We start from the raw sequence: 20,245 nt of genomic DNA, 5'->3' as shown, positions 1-20,245 counted from the left end.
GTGATCTTCTGGTTTTAGCTACCCAAGTCCTCACTGGCGGGAGGTTATATGGTCCTTAATTGGAACATTGTTGGCTGGCTTCTGTATGGACTCCATCTGCAGGTTTTAGTATTTTAAATATTTCTCTGAAATCTATTTTTTCCAAAAATCCTGACATGAGTTTTGCTGGTATACCAAGGTGAATGAAGTTTTACTTTAGACCTTCAAATGATGTTTAAGATAAAATTCCTAACCGGTATAATGAAAGAATGTTTATTGAACTGGAACTTTCACACAGAAAACTTATGTATTTACATGTAAAATATCCAGATCAATAAAACTGAGGTTTAAATAACTTAAGCTCTTGGAAATTTGATTTTTAGAATTATTTACTTAATAGATAAGACTTCAAGGTCTGTATTCATATAATACAATTATACTATGGATAATTTAAGTAATTTCAAATTCTTTACTATGTCTTTTGTAGATGTTTTATAGTTAATAATCTCATTTACCTATGTCCGTCCTCCCGTATGTCTAGAACATAAAAGTTTGAGGCAAAAATTCAACTCCTCCCAGAGATAATGTTTTAATATTGCACAAAAGAGTGATTGTTCTTATTCAGGTTGAAGAATGTAAAAATAGCATTTTACCAAATAGCCTCCTATTATTATTAAGCAACTGTAGAATTTGGCGAAGTAATTATTTTTGTACTTTTTATCTTAAGGGATAACATTTTAATAATAAAGCTGTAAGTAAACATAAACAACGTTTTATATAATGTAGAGAATTATTTCAAGGTATCTTCATATTTTTCTATACAGTTTATTGACAATTGTTTCAACTGCAGCTGCTATATTGTTTTCTGAAACTTGTGATTGCTTAGACAAGCTAGTGATTGTTTATTCACCCATATTTGTGGTGCCACAATGAGTTATCAACACTTCTCTTTACTGGTAATAGCTTTTGTGTTTTGTGTTTACAGTGTAATATGGAGAGATTCTTATTGTTGTTGGTTTCCTTACAAATAACAAACTACATAACTCTGTGCTTTCCCACATGGTTAGCAATTGCTCTTTCATAAAAAACTGAATTTGCTCTCCTAGTTGTAGTAGTCAGTAGTTGTATTAAAAGATAACTGCATACATTGATGATGACTCGGGCAATATTTATTGTTATTTTAAATGTTACTTTTTCAAATGATTTTTCACAGGGGCAGTGGACCAGTGGTTTGATCTATAGAGTTCAAATTAAATTTGTAGATTAAGGGGTAGGGTTGTGGCTCAGTGGCAGAGCATGTTTCTTGCACATTTGAGGCACTTGGTTCTATCCTCAGAACCACATAAAAATGAATAAACAAAATAAAGATAATGTATATATTTATAGTTAAATATTTTTTAATTTGTAGATTAAAAAATCATTTGTGTACTGTACAAATATTTGTGTATACATTTTACCTCTATTTTATCTTCATTTGATTTTGTGTTATCTACTTGAATTTCATGAAATGAAGATGACCATATAATTTATCCTACAATCCAGGACAATTTTAAAATTATAGTTAAATAGGGATAACCAGAATATATAGTCATACCATTTAAAAACCTAAAATTTGTAGACTAGTTTCTTCTTTTCCATTTTACATTCCATTCCCTTTTATTCCTGAAATTCTGATTTACCTTGAGCCAGAGAGCTGCCATTTTCTTCATGACAGCAATATAGTCAACTATTACTTGCACAAATTCAAGCTGCACTCTTGTTTCATTTATCTGAACAACTCACAGGCTGACAGCTCAGCTGGCAAAAGATTAGCTTGTGAAGAATTATATGGCAGCACACAGGCTGTCATCAAATTTATACTGGGTGAATCCTTTTCTGAACTGGCATTGTTCATATTATGTAGTATTCATTAAACATAAGTAGTCAAGAAAATTACATGGAAAACAGATTTCATTGCACTAAGAATTCCTTTAATTTTGGACATAAGATTTCCATTTTCTTCATCATTATTCAAATGTATGCAGACTATCTATTATTTGCTTCCATGCACTGACCCACAAAAAGTAGGAGGGATTAGACTTCTGGCCAGAATTCTAAATAATGAAAGCTTTTTGAAATTAAATGTGGTATTGAATTTCTCTTCTACACATTTTTCTCTAAATAGTCATTTGTCTGGAGGCCATTTGAGTATAGCCTGAAGAGAGGATGAGCTTCATAACTGCTTGAGCATCTTTCCAAAATAGGAATTAGGTTGTAGATAGAAGAACTTTTGAGTATTTTCTGAGGAGAGGAATGGTGAATTTATCTGCTTGGACATATTCTTCATAAATATTTATAATAAAACAGTTTATATTTTTCTTTGTTATACTGGTTTGAGAATAATTGATACTGTCAATACATGTGATTAAATTTGTATTTTGTGCCAGATGTGTTGGCACATGCCTGTAATCTCAGTGTCTGGGGAAGCTGAGGGAGGAGGATGATGAGTTCAAAGCCAGGCTCCACAACAGCAAGGCGCTAAGTGACTCGGTGAACCTCTGTCTTTAAATAAAATACATAATCGGGCTGGGGATGTCGTTCAGTGGTGGAGTGCCACTGAGTTCAATTCCCAGTACTCCCCCACAAAAAAATTATATTTTGTTTTCCCCCATTCATCAGCATTACAAAGCATAATATCACCAATAATTACATAATTATTTTTATATCAGATGTTTTGTTTTTCTTCATGGAATCTTAGATTTTTCACTCACAGATTTGTATATAGTGCCTATATACTATTCTAGTAGAACTAATTATTTTCCCAAAAGAAATTTAAACTTGATCTAAAAAAATACTCTACATAGATTGACTCTTTGAAGCAGGTATGATGCAGATTTCTATTTTACTTGTAAAATATGTATACGAGTGTCACTTATATCTGTTATATGACATTATTCATGAAAAGCTGTGATTAAATAAATTAATAAACAAATTGTAAGTATCTTTACTATGAAACTTACCTTTAAATTTTAGCAATAGCTTGAATATTTTAGCATAGTCATGAATAAAAATAATTTAATGAAATTTAAGTAAGTATCTAGTTAATGGAGTTAATTACAGTTGCTACATGCCGCAGTCTGGCTGGGCACAATTCAGGAGCCACTTGTCAAAAGAAACTAACTTTATTTTTAGAACTACAAACGCCAAACAAAACAGCTCCTCAGGGAAAACCCCTCAGAGCCCAACTGCCACCACTGGCTTTCCACAAGCCTCTCACCCCCACACAACCCTCACAACCTCCCACAATCCTCCTGTTCTTGAGGCCGATTGGGTGGGTTGCCTCGGCGGAGCCAAAGAAGTCCCCCAATAAGCAGCTCCGTGGAGGAGCCAATCAGCTAGATGTTGCTGGGGCCGCTGTGAGCCAATCATCAGCTGGCAGTCTGAAGGGCAGGGAAACAGCCCAATGAACATCACCGCAGAGGAGCCAATCAGCTAGATGTTGCTGGGGCTGCTGTGAGCCAATCATCAGCTGGCAGCTGGTTGCTGGCAGCTGGAAGTTTGCTGGGGCCCCTTTGGCTGTGGCTCTCAACAGCTACACATGTAAATAATTCTAGTGATAATAAAAATCAATTTAAATAAAAAATGTGATATAGACCTCAGTTAGCTTGATAATCTTGATAATGGTTTAGAGAACACATTTGATCTTAGAGTAATGATATTGTAAAAGGCAAATCACTTATTACTAGGTTCCTTAACTTTATGTTATTTTTTTTCTTCTACCTCTTGGTGATTTGCCAAATCACAAACTGGATTTTGATTAGAGAAAAATTCTTTGTCAGAAGTTAAAGTCAGCATTTACTAAATGTTTATCAGTATACTATCATGGATAGGTTTTGCTATGGGTTAAAAAATGTAGCCCAGTGTTGTCAGATTTATGAAAAATTGTGATTTCATTAAATTGGAGTTTGAAAATCAAAGCATAATTCCAAGGTCTACCTGCTGAGTGCTGATTTAATGTCTATGCTTCTTTGGGCATGCAAGTGATTTATCATAGTTTCACATAATTCATTCTTTAAAAGCCATAGTCAGTACTTTACTGTTCAATAGTTAATAATCAAATTTTAGTGAATCATATCCCTCCATATTACATTTTATTTTTCTTCAAAATACTTTAAATATTGTTCCTAGTAATTATCTAATTCAGCAAATTTATATCAAAATTCCCAGAAAGCATTCTTTAAAAATATAAAATTTTTGTAAAACTACATAAGCTTAAATCTTCAAATATACTTTCCAGTTACTAGTGTGCTTTTGACATTAGTTTAGATCCATGCTGTAGCATCTTTGTTCTTGGTTACCGTTATGTACAGATTATCTTGCAAGGAGGAGCACTTTTCCTCTTCTAAAAGGGTAGAAAAGAGCAAATAGGAGTGCTTATTTAGAATAGTAACGATTTAAAAAGAATAATTTGTTTTTTTTAGTTATATATGATAGTAGAGTGTATTTTGACATAGCATATATACAAGGAGTATAACTTCCCATTCTTGTGGTTGTACATGATGTGGAGTTACACTGGTCATGTATTCACATATGAACATAGGAAAATTATATCCAATTCATCCTACTGTCTTTCCCATTCCCATTCCCCCACCCTATCCAGTCCAGTGAAGTGGAGCTCCACTCCTCCCAACCTCCTTCCTATTAGGAGTCAGCGTCCACATTTCAAAAAGAACATTTGGCATTTGTTTTGGGGGGGATTGGCTTATTTCACTTAGCATGATAGTCTGCAGTTCCATCCATTTACTGGCAAACGCAATAATTTCATTCTTCTTTATAGCTGAGTAATGTTCCATTGTATATGTATAACATATTTTCTTTATCCATAGAATAATAAGTATTTTTAAAGGGAATTTCAAAATGAACTTTCTTATATATCAACACAGGACTGACTCCAACAGGCACTAATAAAGAGAATCTTAACAATTTACATTGGTATAAATACACTTCCTTTGAAGATTTTTGGTGGTCTTTCATACATTTCTTTAGGCAATTTTCTTGCAACTATTGGCTGTTTACCAATGCTATAATAACATATAGAGATTTTAGATACCTATGATCTTAGCTTCATCTTTCATTCTAATAGGAAAAGTCTATATATTATACTGTGGCATATAAGATCTCTACATTAATTTTTATTTAGGAATAAATGTACTTTTAATAAGTTTTTGTCACATTGTTCAGTTGTCATTCTTTAATCATAGTAATTTGTTAATACTACAAAATGTTTTGTGGACATTATATTTTGAAATTGCATTTGAAGAACAATTGAAGAGTTGGACATTTATAATTTCTTATATGTATACATATTCTTTCCCACATTTTAAGTTCTTTTTTGTCATCTTTGGTTTTAGATCTGATTGAATAAGGACGTGTATTAGAACCTGATAAAAGTCTTATTTTTAAAACTTTAGTTGAAGACCAAACGTCAGTTGATGAAATCAAAATTTCTTCTGTTCTACACTTAAGTGTTCCAATAATTAAATTAGCAGAACTCACTTAAGTTTGAATATTATATTTACATGTGCATATATTTTTGTCATTTTTATATTTAAGCTGTTGTGTAAAATCTTAAAACTTTTAAGTGGTACCTCCTTTGGTCACAAATAGAAACCAGTTTGCTTCTCTTCTGCCCTACCATACAAATAATCTAAGTTCAATCAATGCTTCTCCTTCTCAAAGCAGTTAATCCATGTTAAATAAAATTACATATTACTCGTTGGTGACTTCAGAATTTTTAAATATTTTATTAACCATGAGATAAAAAAGGCTAAAAAAATAAATTTAGTTATAGTCTGCTCACTGCCTTAAAAGACTGATGTTTGTGTAAGCTATTCTTATGTATAGATATTGTTAGTTTCTCTCTCCATTAGTATTTCTCAGGGTCTTTTCTGGTTATTTGGTGGACTTTAAATATATAATTCCAGTTACATAGAATGCATAATAAAATATGTATTTGGAAACAATGTAGTCTTTTACTTTCAGGTTTGCAATTTTCATTATATTTCTCCAGGATTTCTCAACCTTGACATTATTGATTTTTGTGAGTAGATAACTTTCTTGTGAGGTAGGGTAGAGTCTGTCTTGTGCCTCATCAACTAGATCCCAGTAGTACACTTTTGACCATTTATTACATTCCAAATATGTCTTCAGATGTACCAAATAATAAATTTCCCTGGAGGGAACCATTGCTTTAGCTTATCCTATATATCCTCAGGTAATAAGAGATTTTGTATTTTATAGAAAGATTTTTGTAACTCTATGGTGGATTCATGTTGTTTTGAAATCTACCCCAAATCTTCAAATGATTAACATTTTCAAATAAGAAAATATTTCAAAAGTTTCAAAATAATAAGTAAAATTTGGACGAATCATGCCTAGGTGTCATAGGTGGAATAGTATTAGCACATATAACAAGTCCTTTGATAAGAGATTTTCATGAAGTAATAGTGGTTTGCTACAGTTTGCAACATTATTATAATTAATTTTAAATGTAGAAGTTACATTCTTAACTATTTAATGGAACAGGAACGTAATGCTAAATTATAGAGTCTTCTAAGAGGTGATTCTCTAATTTTAGGTGGGATTTATGCTTCATTAATTTAAAAAATGTTTTTTTCTATATTTATTCTGTTTTATCATATACCTGCAAAACAAATTTTTTAATTTTTTTAACATTTCTTTTTTAGTGGTAGTTGAACACAATACCTTTATTTTATTTATTCATCTTTATGTGGTACTGAGGATCGAACCCAGGACCTCGCATGTGCGAGGTGAGCACTCTACCACTGAACCACAACCCCAGCCCCCCAAACACAGTTTTATTAGCACCAGCAAAATCTTATTAAATGAGTCAGCTTCATAAATTGAATATTCATATTAATCAAATATAAGTGTCCTTTGCTAACCTTGTTTCTAGTCTTAAAATAAAATTTGGAGAGGAGAAAATTGATACAAATATGAGTAAATTTGTTTGTATATGTGTAAAATGAATGTAGCTCAGCTAGTAAAGAAAAGATTGTTCTTTTCATAAGTAAAATCATTATTTTTAATTTGATTTAATGGTTTTATAATAGTTATAATAAATATCAAAATAGTAAATTTTGAAAAAAACTCTTAAATTGTTAATATGGATAAGAAATTATTAAATTAACCTCTATTAGAATTTGGCGAACTCTAGATAGGGAAGAGTTCTTGGGAGGGGGCATGGGGTTATAAATGATGGTGGAATGTGATGATCATTATTATCCAATGTACATGTATAAAGACATAAATTGGTGTGAATATACTTTGTATACAGCCAGAAATATAAAAAATTGAGCTCTATATGTGTAACAAGAATTGTAATGCATTCTGCTGTCACATATAAATAAAAGAATAAGACAGACATATGACCATCTATCTATCTATCTATCCATCGATCTATCTATGATTACACTACTGGTGTTACTAAGTACCATGTACAGCCAGAAGAATGAGAGGTTATGATCCATTTGTGTACATGTGTCAAAATGCATTCTACTGTCATGTATAACTAACTAGAACAAATAAAAATATATTTTTAAAAATCCAATAATAAAAAAAAATTAGGTGAATTGAAAAAAAATTCAAGTTTCGGTATATAAATGAAACATAAATGTAAATTTTGGGTAAGTTAGAACAAATATGTCTACCTTGTTTAAACAACCACTTATTAAGCTAATATTTTGTTAGTGGCTTTATTTATGAAAAGCCACTTCTAGTTCATGAATTTACAAGTTTTTTTCATTTAGTATTATGGCTTATGAAAAATATTTTGACTATATTTCCATAATCATTTTTATGTAAATTGATACTAGTCATTAACAATGTCCTTGCATAAATGAGCAGACTGGGACCTGTTTGGTTAGCCCTACCTCTGCTTGAGTCTATAAAGAGCTTATTAGTTGTATATGAAGGGAAATTTTAGTTGTTTGATTCAACTACATACTTGCTAGATATTACACTATGAAAATACTAGTTCTATTTTCAAGGTGTCATTTTAATTAATTTTGGAGAAATTTCAGAAACATTACTATTCTCTTGGTGGTTAGATATTATAGTGTATTGGGAACCTTATTAAAGAGTTATTAATTGAACATAAGGAAAAAAATGAAACACTGGTGTTCTAAAAACATTGTATGTCCTAATTCAAACTGATCTCAAACATAAATCACTCCTAGCATCACTGCCATGGAGCATAGTATTTTATGTTATTCAGTACTTCTAACATTTGAGTAGGTTTAAGTCTCCTTAAATATATAAACAGTAGTTATGCTTCTAGAATTCTGATAGCATTTTTCTTATTAAGAATTTTTTTAGAAGAATCAGATATAATTAAGATTTAGAATCATCTTAGAAGACATGGCACTTCCTTCTAAAACAGACTGAGACAACATTTAGACAAATGGAAATGAATTACAATTCACTCTTTTGTAATTTATTTGCTCTAATTTGTTATACATGACAGCAGAATGCATTTTAATTCATAGTACACAAATGGAGCACATTTTTTCATTTCTTTGGTTATACACAAAGTAGAGTCACAACATTCATGTCTTTATATGCGTACCTAGGGTAATGATGACCATCTCATTCCATCATCTTTTCTACCCCCATGGCCCTTCCTTACCCTCCCTCCCCTTTTCCCTATCCAAATTTCCTCCATTCCTCCCATACTCCCCACCCCATTATGGATCAGCATCCACTTATCAGAGAAGACATTCGACCTTTGGTTTTTTGGGATGGGCTTACTTCACTTAGCATGATATTCTCCAGCTCCATCCATTTACCTGCAAATGCCATGATTTTATTATCTTTTAATGCTGAGTAACATTCCCTTGTGTATATATACCACAGTTTCTTTATTCATCTTTATTGAAATAGGCATGGGTCAGGTAAGTCGCTTTTCACCTCAAGAGGGGTCAGAGCTAACTGGGTAGGGATTGGATTATCATAATTATTCTGAACACAAATGGCCTTACCTGACACTTTCTCTGACTTAGTGGACAAGGGTCTCCTCTTTGTACATGGCCTGGTATTGTTTGTCCCGAACATTCTCTTTTTTTTTTCCTATCATTCTGTATCCTGGATGCATATAATCACTCTCCCATGCTCTCTATTTCTTGACTAATTTTATCTCCAACAAAAAGAATATTGAGTTTGAAATCAAGATTGATAAAAAGACACATCTATATTCCCAATCCTCCACTTTTCTGGGAAAAAAAAAATACTCTTTGATCTGTTTGAAACATGCATGGGAGAAAAGACACAGGTTTACCGTGCCTCCTATGCACACTTGTGGGAAATCTGAATGTACATGCTAGACTAAAGCCTTCTTCTTGGAAAAAAAAAAAAAACAGATCACTGAGAAATTATAAGATTTTGATTCATACATGTAAATAATATTTTAGCATCTTATAATTATTCTTCAAGGCCCTTCCAACCCCACTATTAATCATCCTCCTTATATCAGAGAAAACATTCGGCTTTTGGTTTTTGGGGATTGGCTAACTTCATTTAGCATTATATTCTCTAACTCCATTAATTTACCTGCAAACCTTATGTTTTTACTCTCTTTTATTGCTGAAGTAATATTCCATTGTGTATGTATACCACATTTTTTTTATCCATTCATCTACTACTAAAGGCCATCTAGGATGGTTCCACAGTTTAGCTATTGTGAATTGTGCTACTATAAACATTGATGTGTGCTGTTTTTAAGTCCGTTGGGTGTAGACCAAGGAGTGGGATAGCTGGGTCAAAAGGTGGTTCCATTCCCAGTTTTCTAAGGAATCACCATACTGCTTTCCATATTGGCTGCACCATTTTGCAGTTCCACCAGCAATGTACCAGTGTGCTTTTTTTCCCCACATCCTCGCCAACACTTATTGTTGTTTGTCTTCATAATAGCTGCTATTCTGATGGGAGTGAGATGAAATATTTGAATAGTTTTGATTTGCATTTCTCTGATTAAAATATTTTTTAGTTGATGATCTACCTTTATTTATTTTTATTTATTTATATGTGGTGCTGAGGACTGAACTCAGTGCCTCACACATGAGGGCAAGTGCTCTGCCACTGAGCCACAACCCCAGCCTCATTAAGAAGTTGCTTTTTTAAAAGAAAAATCTACAAATTGTGAAATATCTTTTGTTAACTACTGATAGTGAATTCCATTTTGAGAATTTAAGTAATATTAATAAATTGACAAGCAAGCAAAACCTTTTCATGAACCCTCATTATTTTAAGTGATATTTCATTTTTTATCACTAAATATTACTTCTTAGGGATAATATAGTTTTTAAAGGGATAGGGAAGAAACTTTTTTTTGTTGGTTGCTCAATGTTCTGGAATAAGGAAACAAGGGTTTTGTTTGTTTGGTTTTGTTTTTGCTCTAATTTGTAAAGTAATTACCTGATGGTTATCTTATGCAGAGAATTGTCCATAGTACAGAGTTCTTGCCAACATCAAAAAAGCCTACATTTGGGCTGAGGATGTGGCTCAAGCGGTAGCACGCTCGCCTGGCATGCAGGTAGCCCAGGTTTGATCCTCAGCACCACATACAAATCAAGCTGTTGTGTCCGCTGAAAACTAAAAAAATAAAATAAAATATTTTAAAAAGCCTACCTTTTAAAGGTAGCTGTAGTTTAGTGGAAAAGCATTGAACTCATAGTTAAACCACTTGGCTGTCAAACTTGAGTCTGTAATAAACTCATTTCGTAATCATGGGCAATTCACCTAATTTACTTGAGTCTCAGAGTCCCTTTTGTAAAAGGAAAAGAAAGCTTAGATATTGCTTAAAGTATATTCTAATATATTATGTTCAGTGATTCAATATATCATGCTCTTGTTTTCTTATAATTCCTGTTAATCTAACTTGAACACAAGGGAGCAGCTTCTAAAAAGAGCTGATTAGCAACAATTAAGAATGACATTTCATTTGTTTTTCCATGTCTTTTCTATTAAAAACAGTGATTAAAATCACATGCTTGAGAATATGTTCTTTAAAGGGAAATATTTTCAAACAAAATGTACAATGATAAAACCTCTGGGTCAAGTTGAATTTTTACTTTAAATATTTACATAGTATTAAACAATTTTTCTGTGCTATAAATTGCATTCAATCTTTGCAAGTTTTTAATATTTGAATTTAGAATATTAAATGTATTCCCTACCTTTTATAAAGCCATATCATTTTGGTTTTATCCATTTGAAACTCTTTTTCTTATATTTCTGTGACCCAAAGATGGATCAGTATCATAAAGTAAGAAAACAATGGAAAAATATTAAAATTAAGTTGGTTTATGATTAATCAAGCAGTAGCAGAAGCTCAGAAATAAATTCTTAGTCTTTCAACCAGTATTCCTAGATGTACAGAGTAAACAGCGTTTATTTAATCAGTTTTAGAATTCGATCTCTTTGGAACTATTTTTAGTACTTACTGGCACTCTATGTATTTTCTGGGCAACTTTACCAGATTTATAGCTCTGAAAGTGCTGTGTTGTTTATCACCTTCCAATAGGCAATGAAGTGGTGTCTTGCACATGGTTATGTCAAAAATATTAAAGTTTACTACAGTGATTCAATTAATTCTTTCCCAGAACAATAAGCAAAAAATATAGCTTTTTATTTGGCAACAAATATCCTTTACTTTTTTCCAAAAGAAAAAAAAATATATCTCTTGGGAGTTTTATATCCAGCATTAATTTTCTTCTCTTAGAATACAAAATTCTTACAAAGATTTAAATCTCAGACAGGCTTAAGATTTTGCTTATTACTTTGGTTTTGTCCTATGTTTTTCAACCCCAAAGCTCATTTTTAAATTTTGGAATAAATATCATTCACCAGAGTTTTGAAATAGATCAGATTATTAGAAATTTCATAATTTTTTTCTTGACTATAACTGGAATTGGTAATTTTGTGTACTTGAGATCAAGGTAGTTTATGATATCAGAATCCCAAATCAACATACCCTGTGTAAACGATTCTTGTGTTCCATTAAAATGGTATTTTATTTCTTTCTGAGTTTTTATTCTCTTTTTTGATTGTACATACATACATATGTTTGACAGGCATAGGGCCTTATATTTTACAAGTATTGCTCTTATCACATATGACACTTCATATTTGTGATAATTTCTTCTGAAATAAAGGTTTACAACTAGATTATAAAATTTTACTAGCTATTCACACTTTAGCCTTTATTACATTTTGACAGAAAAATAGTAGTTGTTTCAGAAAATAATTCATAAATTGTTCTCTGGACAGTTATACTAAGGTTAAAGCGAAAAAAAAATTTCCCTAAGTCAACAATTACAGAGTATTCTTGTGGCTACCTACACTGAGATTTATAAGCAAGAACAATTAAGCACTGTTATTTTTTCTTTTATTTTTTAAAATAGGAACCATCCTTTTAATGCATACATTTATTAATCAAACAAATGCTTACTGAGTGTGTGCATATATGCCAGACGCTATGTCCTTAGAAAGTATACATATAAACAAAAATACATGTCATGTTACCCTGTATTCACATCCATTATTAAGGCTTAAATAAATTACCTAGAGATGCACCCACATAAATGATAACTAGTGATTTCACCAATGGATGAACATTTTAGTGAAATACCAAAGTTTTTTCTTAGTATGCCCCTATAAAAAAGAATAACAATAATAACTTTAGGTAGGTTTAGAATTTCGGGTACTTATAAGTCAATTATCTGGATTATTTTTTACTTCTTTTTGTATATACCTTAGGTCTTTGTTAAAGTAAGGGAGAAGATGGATTAAGGAACTATACATCTTCTTTTTTCCTTTCTCATTTTTTTCACTAACATGTCGTGATCAAATGAAGGGCAAAGGGCTTTAATTTTTTTCATTGCTCATGTTGGTATTTCAGTTGAGCTAACTACAATGGGGTAGGACTAATGTTGATTCTCTGTGTTAATTATTCTTCATTTCTCAAGGAGTTGGACAAACCATTCTTGGAACTGTCATTCAATGATTCCAAGCTCATATTGACACCATATTTTACATAAACTTAGATATCTCTCTAAAAGATTTTTGATCCAGAAGAGGTGGTGCACTCCTGTAATCCCAGCAGCTGAGGAGGCTGAGGCAGGAGGATCACAAGTTGGAAGATAGCCTCAGCAATTTAGTGAAGCCCTGAGCAACATAGCAAGACCCTGTCTCAAAATTAAAAAAAATAAAAATAAAAGGACTGGGGATGTGTCTCAGTTTTTAAGCACACCTGGGTTCGATCACAGATACCAAAAATATTTTTGAAAAGTTTAAAAAACAAAGTTTGTTGAAAATTATATCTCTCATGTATTGTCTCAAATTCCTTGAACAATAAAAGTTTAAATACTTCAACTGGAAGGTCACTGGTTGGGATCTAAATATTTGTGGGGAGGAAGCATTATACATGGAAGTTTTCTTGACAAAAACATTGTGGCATCTTGGAACACTATGGTCTAATAGAACCTTGTACAACAATGGAAATGTTCTGCTTCTGCTTTCCAACACAGTAGCTATTGAGAACTTAAAATGTGGCTAGTGTAACTAAGAAATGATTTTTCAATTTTATCTAATTTTGATTAATTAAAGTTTAAATTCAAATACTCCCTTAGAACGAATCAGTATCATATTGAACAGAGCAGTCATAGAAGAAAGAAGAGTAATAGGAACATTTTCCATTAGCTGGTGTGTGTGTGTGTGTGTGTGTGTGTGTGTGTGTGTGTGTGTATACATACACTTCAGTATCACCTTGATAATTAGAAAGTTTTGTCTTTTACTACAATTTCAAATAAATAAAAGACAGTGAGTATGCTATTCTTGAACTTTTCAACCAACATAAACTTCCCTGAATTTGCATGACAAAGCAAAGCTGAACTCAAAATTTGGGCAAACACAGGATTAATTTTTTTAAAATATGATCAGGAAATGCATAAACATAACTTCAGAACCTTTACACAATATTTTATGCTATATTTTATATGTTATTTTCCCTTTAATGCAATACCTTATAATCTTTCTTTAGAGCTCTTATTAAAATATTATTTTTTATTAACCTGCTAATATCAATACCATAATTAAGTACTTAGTCATTGATTTGTCTTTCACTTTAGCTAGAATTTAATTCCCATTATGTTAGTAAAATGTTTACTCACCACCATATGTGCCCTGTACTGAGAAGAAGACTCTGACTATGATAGCCATTCAATATTGGCATCTTAAGAATTAACAAAATACCATTAAGTACTAGAGATTTTTATGAATTTCAATTTAGAAACTATTTTTTTCCATCCATGAATAAGACATCTTGATTTGGGCTCACATAAAAGCCTTTTGGAATAATATTTCAAAAATAAGTCATCAATTATGATTAATCACTTATTTGGGTCAATTTTCATAATGTATACTGTATTCATATAGGATATTTTGGTCATAAAATTCTACTTTTCTTGAAATATGCCATATTAGAAATAATAGATTCTGGCTTGTTAATTTTTACACTGTAATAGTTAAAACATGAAATTTTTTTCTCTTGTCTATTCAAAGGAAAGTCAGATTATTTATTGTTTTATATTGACAAAATATAAATGGAATGAATGCTCACTTTTTCTTTTTATTCATTTATTTGAAATATAAAATTATATTGTATCATTTAAAAACAATATAATAACAAGTACACATTGTTTAATTCATATAATTTTTTAAGTCACAATTTACCAAACTGATGATTTAAATGAATATTTCTGATATGCTACCTTAAATTTCATAATAAGCATCTAATGCTTCTACCACAGCATATTGTAGTTTATTTTTAGAGAGAGAGAGCAAGAGAGAGAAGGGAGAGAGATTTTTTAATATTTATTTTTCAGTTTTCAGTGGACACAACATCTTTATTTTATTTTTATGTGGTGCTGAGGATCAAACCCAGCGCCCTGCGCATGCCAGGCAAGCGTGTTACCAATTGAACCACATCCCCAGCCCAAAGCAAATTGTATTTTTTTTTTAAAGAGAGAGTGAGAGAGGAGAGAGAGAGAGAGAGAGAGAATTTTTAATATTTATTTTTTTTTTTAGTTCTCAGCGGACACAACATCTTTGTTGGTATGTGGTGCTGAGGATCGAACCCGGGCCGCACGCATGCCAGGCGAGCGCGCTACCACTTGAGCCACATCCCCAGCCCGCAAATTGTATTTTTATATATAATTAAAAGTATAAGTGGATATGAGTCAAAAAGGAAAAATTCCTAAAGTTTGCAGAAATATCTTTAATTCACAAGAGGAAATATATATGTGTAGTAGGGTATTATATTAAATTACATATAAGCAAATATAACAATTAAGTAAAATTTTAAAAGATAATGTGGGACTGGGGATATGGTTCAATGGCAGAGTTCTTGCTTAGCATGTGTGAGGCCCTGGCTTCAATCCCCAGAACTATAAAACATAAATAATGTGATATGGAATATGTTTATAAACTGACAACCTAGACTAACAGTCCCTGAAAACCTTGTATCTTTTATTAACTTCTATTTTATAAGATCTTGTTTAGACAATGGTATAAAAAACTATGAAAAAATAAGATGTTTCCCTGTTCTTTTATGACAAAGCACCTAAGAGAAAGATCAGTGTCTGGCACTTGCCATGTATTATCAACATTTATGTTAAAAATGTATTAATGAATTATAATCATTTACTTATATATTTCTGTTTGTTCATATATATATATTCTTAAGTCAGTTATTTGATAGGAAGCTTAAGGTTATTTTCAAGTATTTTCTTCATGCCCTCCAGTGACTTTTATGTTATTAATTTCTATTCAAATGCTTCAAGTAACACTAGTTAGATCTCTCTTTGAGAGCCAGCCAACATTATTCAGTCAGCTGGCAAGATTTCTATTTGTGCAGGGTTCATCTTACTATAGTTCAGAGATAGGACTCTTTTTTTTGATAGGTCCATATTTTGACTTCATGGGCATAAAGAGAAAATAGGTAGTGCCCCATACTCCCTTTTTCAATGTGATATTTCAGCATGTGAGTTTTTGTCCATTGTATTTTTTATTAAGATTTAATACAACAGTCACTAATATGGCAGTATGTAAAAATGTGATGTGTAACCGATGTGATTCTGCAATCTGTATTTGGGGTAAAAATGGGAGTTCATAACCCACTTGATTCTAATGTATGAAATATGATTTGTCAAGAACTTTGTAATGTTGTGAACAACCAATAAAAAAAAAGATTTAATACAGTAATATTTAATTATTAATTCCCAAGATAATTTCATTTTTATAATGTTTCTACAGGAAAAAAAAATGAAAATTTCCATGCACTTTACCCAAGTTTATATTCTAATCAGAGTTTGTATTTTTCCTTTATCTGCCAAAGGTTTTAACTACATTTATATGTTATGTATGCTATTGCCTTGGCTGACTATTTTATACTTTCTGGTTTCTTTTGGTCATGAAAAGGTATCTTAAACAACTAAATTTAAGTGTAAAAAAAGTTTTAATTCAGTTGGATTGATCATGGGTAATTCACTTCTAGCTTCATTTATCATGTGCAGTTTAGTGACAATTCTTTTTAAAATTCTATACAAGTTGGGCTGGGGATGTGGCTCAAGCAGTAGCGCACTTGCCTGGCATGCGTGCGGCCCAGGTTCCATCCTCAGCACCATATACAAACAAAGATGTTGTGTCTTCCGAAAACTAAAAAGAAAATAAAAATAAATATTAAAAAATTCTCTCTCTTTAAAAAAATTCTATACAAGTTTTCCTTTTGAAAATTTCAATAATTTGTATAAATGGGTTTCATTTATTATCATAAAATCTTACAAACTAAAACTCCTCCAGAATATCTTCTAGAACAACTCTTTAATTTTATAAATACCTGCAACTTTTAAGCCATTGGCTTGTGGTCATAATATTAGTTTATAAGCAGAGTGGAGACTTAGACCCAAAGTTTTGTAGCACCTATGAACTTACCTTACTATGTCATGTGATTTAAGAAAATGAAAATTGTTCTAATTACATAAAATAACATAATCTGACTTATATATTATAATTATTTTGTTAACATGTATTATTTTGTATTAAACAAGTAAAAGTATATTTCATTATGTATTTTCCAGGGTCAAAATATTTTTGGGCTTGATGTCATAGAGACACCAGAAGGAGACAAGATGCCACAACTGATTGTTCAAAAGGAGTTAGATAGGGAAGAGAAGGATACCTATGTAATGAAAGTAAAGGTTGAAGATGGTGGCTTTCCTCAACGATCGAGTACTGCTATTTTGCAAGTAAGTGTTGCTGATACAAATGACAACCGCCCTGTGTTCAAGGAGAAGGAAATTGAAGTCAGTATACCAGAAAATGCTCCTGTAGGTACTTCAGTGACACAACTCCATGCCACAGATGCTGACATAGGTGAAAATGCCAAGATTCACTTCTATTTCAGCAATCTAGTCTCCAATATTGCCAAGAGATTATTTCACCTTAACACCACCACTGGACTCATCACAGTCAAAGAACCCCTGGATAGAGAAGAATCACCAAGTCATAAGTTACTGGTTTTGGCAAGTGATGGTGGATCAGTGCCAGCAAGAGCAATGGTCCTGGTAAATGTTACAGATATCAATGATAATGTCCCATCAATTGATATAAGATACATTATCAATCCAACCAATGGCACTGTGGTTCTTTCAGAAAATGCTCCACTTAACACCAAAGTTGCTCTCATTACTGTAATGGATAAGGATGCGGACCATAATGGTAGAGTGACATGCTTCACAGATCATGAAGTTCCATTCAGATTAAGGCCAGTATTCAGTAATCAGTTCCTCCTGGAAACTGCTGCATATCTTGACTATGAGTCCACAAGAGAATATGCCATTAAATTACTGGCCGCAGATGCTGGCAAACCTCCTTTGAATCAGTCATCCATGCTTCTCGTCAAAGTGAAAGATGAAAATGACAATGCTCCAGTTTTCACCCAGCCCTTCATAAGTCTTTCTGTTCCTGAGAATAACTCCCCTGGCACACAGTTGACCAAAATAAGTGCAACAGATGCAGACAGTGGACGTAATGCTGAAATCAGTTACCTTCTAGGTACTGATGCCCCATCTGAATTCAACCTGGATCATCGAACAGGCATTCTGACTGCAGTGAAAAAATTAGATAGAGAAAAACAGGAAAAATATTATTTCACTGTTCTGGCAAAAGATAATGGAATGCCACCATTAATGACTAATGCCACAGTCTTAGTAACCGTCCTTGATCAGAATGATAATAGCCCAATTTTCACTCACAATGAGTACAACTTCTATGTCCCAGAAAACCTTCCAAGACATGGCACAGTAGGACTAATCACCGTAACTGATCCTGATTATGGAGAGAATTCTGCAGTCACTCTCTCCATTTTAGATGTGAATGATGACTTCACCATTGACCCACAGACTGGTGTCATTAGGCCAAATATTTCATTTGATCGAGAAAAACAAGAATCTTACACTTTTTATGTAAAGGCAGAGGATGGTGGTAGGGTATCACGCTCTTCAACTGCAAAAGTAACCATAAATGTAGTTGATGTCAATGACAACAAACCAGTGTTTGTTGTCCCTCCTTCCAACTATTCTTATGAACTGGTTCTCCCATCCACTAATCCAGGCACAGTGGTCTTTAAGGTAGTTGCCATTGACAATGACACTGGAATGAATGCAGAGCTTCGCTACAGCATTGTAGGAGGAAACACAAAGGGACTGTTTGTAATTGACCAAACAACTGGCAACATCACACTGAAGGAGAAATGTGTGGTTGCAGATCTTGGTTTACACAGATTGGTAGTTAAAGCTAAAGACTTAGGACAACCTGATTCTCTCTTCAATGTTGTAATTGTCAATCTGTTTGTGAATGAGACAGTGACCAATGCTACACTCATTCATGAATTGGTGCGCAAAAGCATCGAAGCACCAGCGACCCAAAATATTGAGACAGCTGATACATCCTCACCAACCAGTGACTATGTCAAGATCATGGTTGCCATTGTTGCTGGCACTATAACTGTTATACTAGTGATTTTCATCACTGCTGTAGTAAGATGTCGCCAATCACCACACCTTAAGGCTGCTCAGAAAAACAAGCAGAATTCTGAATGGGTTACTCCAAACCCAGAAAACAGGCAGATGATAATGATGAAGAAAAAGAAGAAGAAGAAGAAGAAGCATGCCCCTAAGAACTTGCTGCTTAACTTTGTCACTATTGAAGAAACAAAGGCAGATGATGCTGACAATGATGGAAACAGTGTCACACTAGACCTTCCCATTGAACTGGAAGAGCAAACCATGGGCAAATACAACTGGGGCACTGCGCCCACCACCTTCAAGCCTGACAGCCCTGATTTGGCCCGACACTACAAATCTGCCTCTCCACAGCCAGCCTTCCAGATTCAGCCTGAAACACCCCTGAATTCAAAGCACCACATCATCCAGGAACTGCCTCTTGATAACACTTTCGTGGCCTGTGATTCCATCTCCAAGTGTTCCTCCAGCAGTTCTGATCCCTACAGTGTTTCTGAGTGCAGCTATCCAGTGACAACCTTCAAGACCCCTGTGTCTGTACACACCAGACCGGTAGGTAATCCCATTTCTAACTGACCTTTCTAAATTTATGTTCTTCTTATTTTCAGTTGATATAGAACTTTACAGAAACTATTGACCTCCAAGAGGGATCAAAACAATCATATTGTATGGAAACATCCAAATAGATATATGAATTGAATTAAGACTGATAGAAAATCAGAATAAAATGACTGTTGATTATAGGAAAAATGGGTGCAGAATTATGATTATAATAGGGGGGCAGTTTTGCCTGTAGATGGAAGCATAATGCTTTATGCTAGAAAATAGACTGGGAAACATCTATAACAAAGGTTATAGCATTGTCTTCACTACTATTGTGTATTGAGGATCAGAAAGATCTGGGCTAGCTATCATACCATAAAGCTTTTTAGAATCTATTGAACATATTTTAACACTAATGATGTTGGGAATCCCAGTTTCATTTGGAGAAAAGTAATTAAATGGCAGCAAGTTATCCTCCCACCCATATCCCATCATGCCTACACGTCTCCACAATGAAGAATTTGAAGATTAGGAACTCAAAATTATTTTGGTACAATAAATCTATATTCATACAATATAGCAACAAT

At 32.8% G+C, this 20,245-nt stretch overlaps 1 protein-coding gene across 4 annotated transcripts in view; it reads left to right on the top strand.

Moving 5' to 3' along the window:
- PCDH11X (protocadherin 11 X-linked) overlaps positions 1-20,245 on the top strand; it is a gene marked incomplete at its 3' end in the record, with an annotated part of 715,967 nt that overhangs the window by 60,443 nt on the left and 635,279 nt on the right. For all 4 annotated transcript variants that reach the window (XM_081277634.1, XM_081277633.1, XM_081277635.1 and 1 more), the window contains one exon: positions 17,172-19,667. In XM_081277634.1, the coding sequence (XP_081133760.1) occupies positions 17,172-19,667 (2,496 nt within the window). The remainder of the gene's footprint in view (positions 1-17,171; positions 19,668-20,245) is intronic.

This window comes from Spermophilus citellus, assembly GCF_964194105.1.
Source record: "Spermophilus citellus genome assembly, chromosome: X".
Lineage (NCBI taxonomy): Eukaryota > Metazoa > Chordata > Mammalia > Rodentia > Sciuridae > Spermophilus > Spermophilus citellus.
Note: the sequence above shows the minus strand (reverse complement) of the source record. Positions and strands in the feature narration are given on the sequence as shown.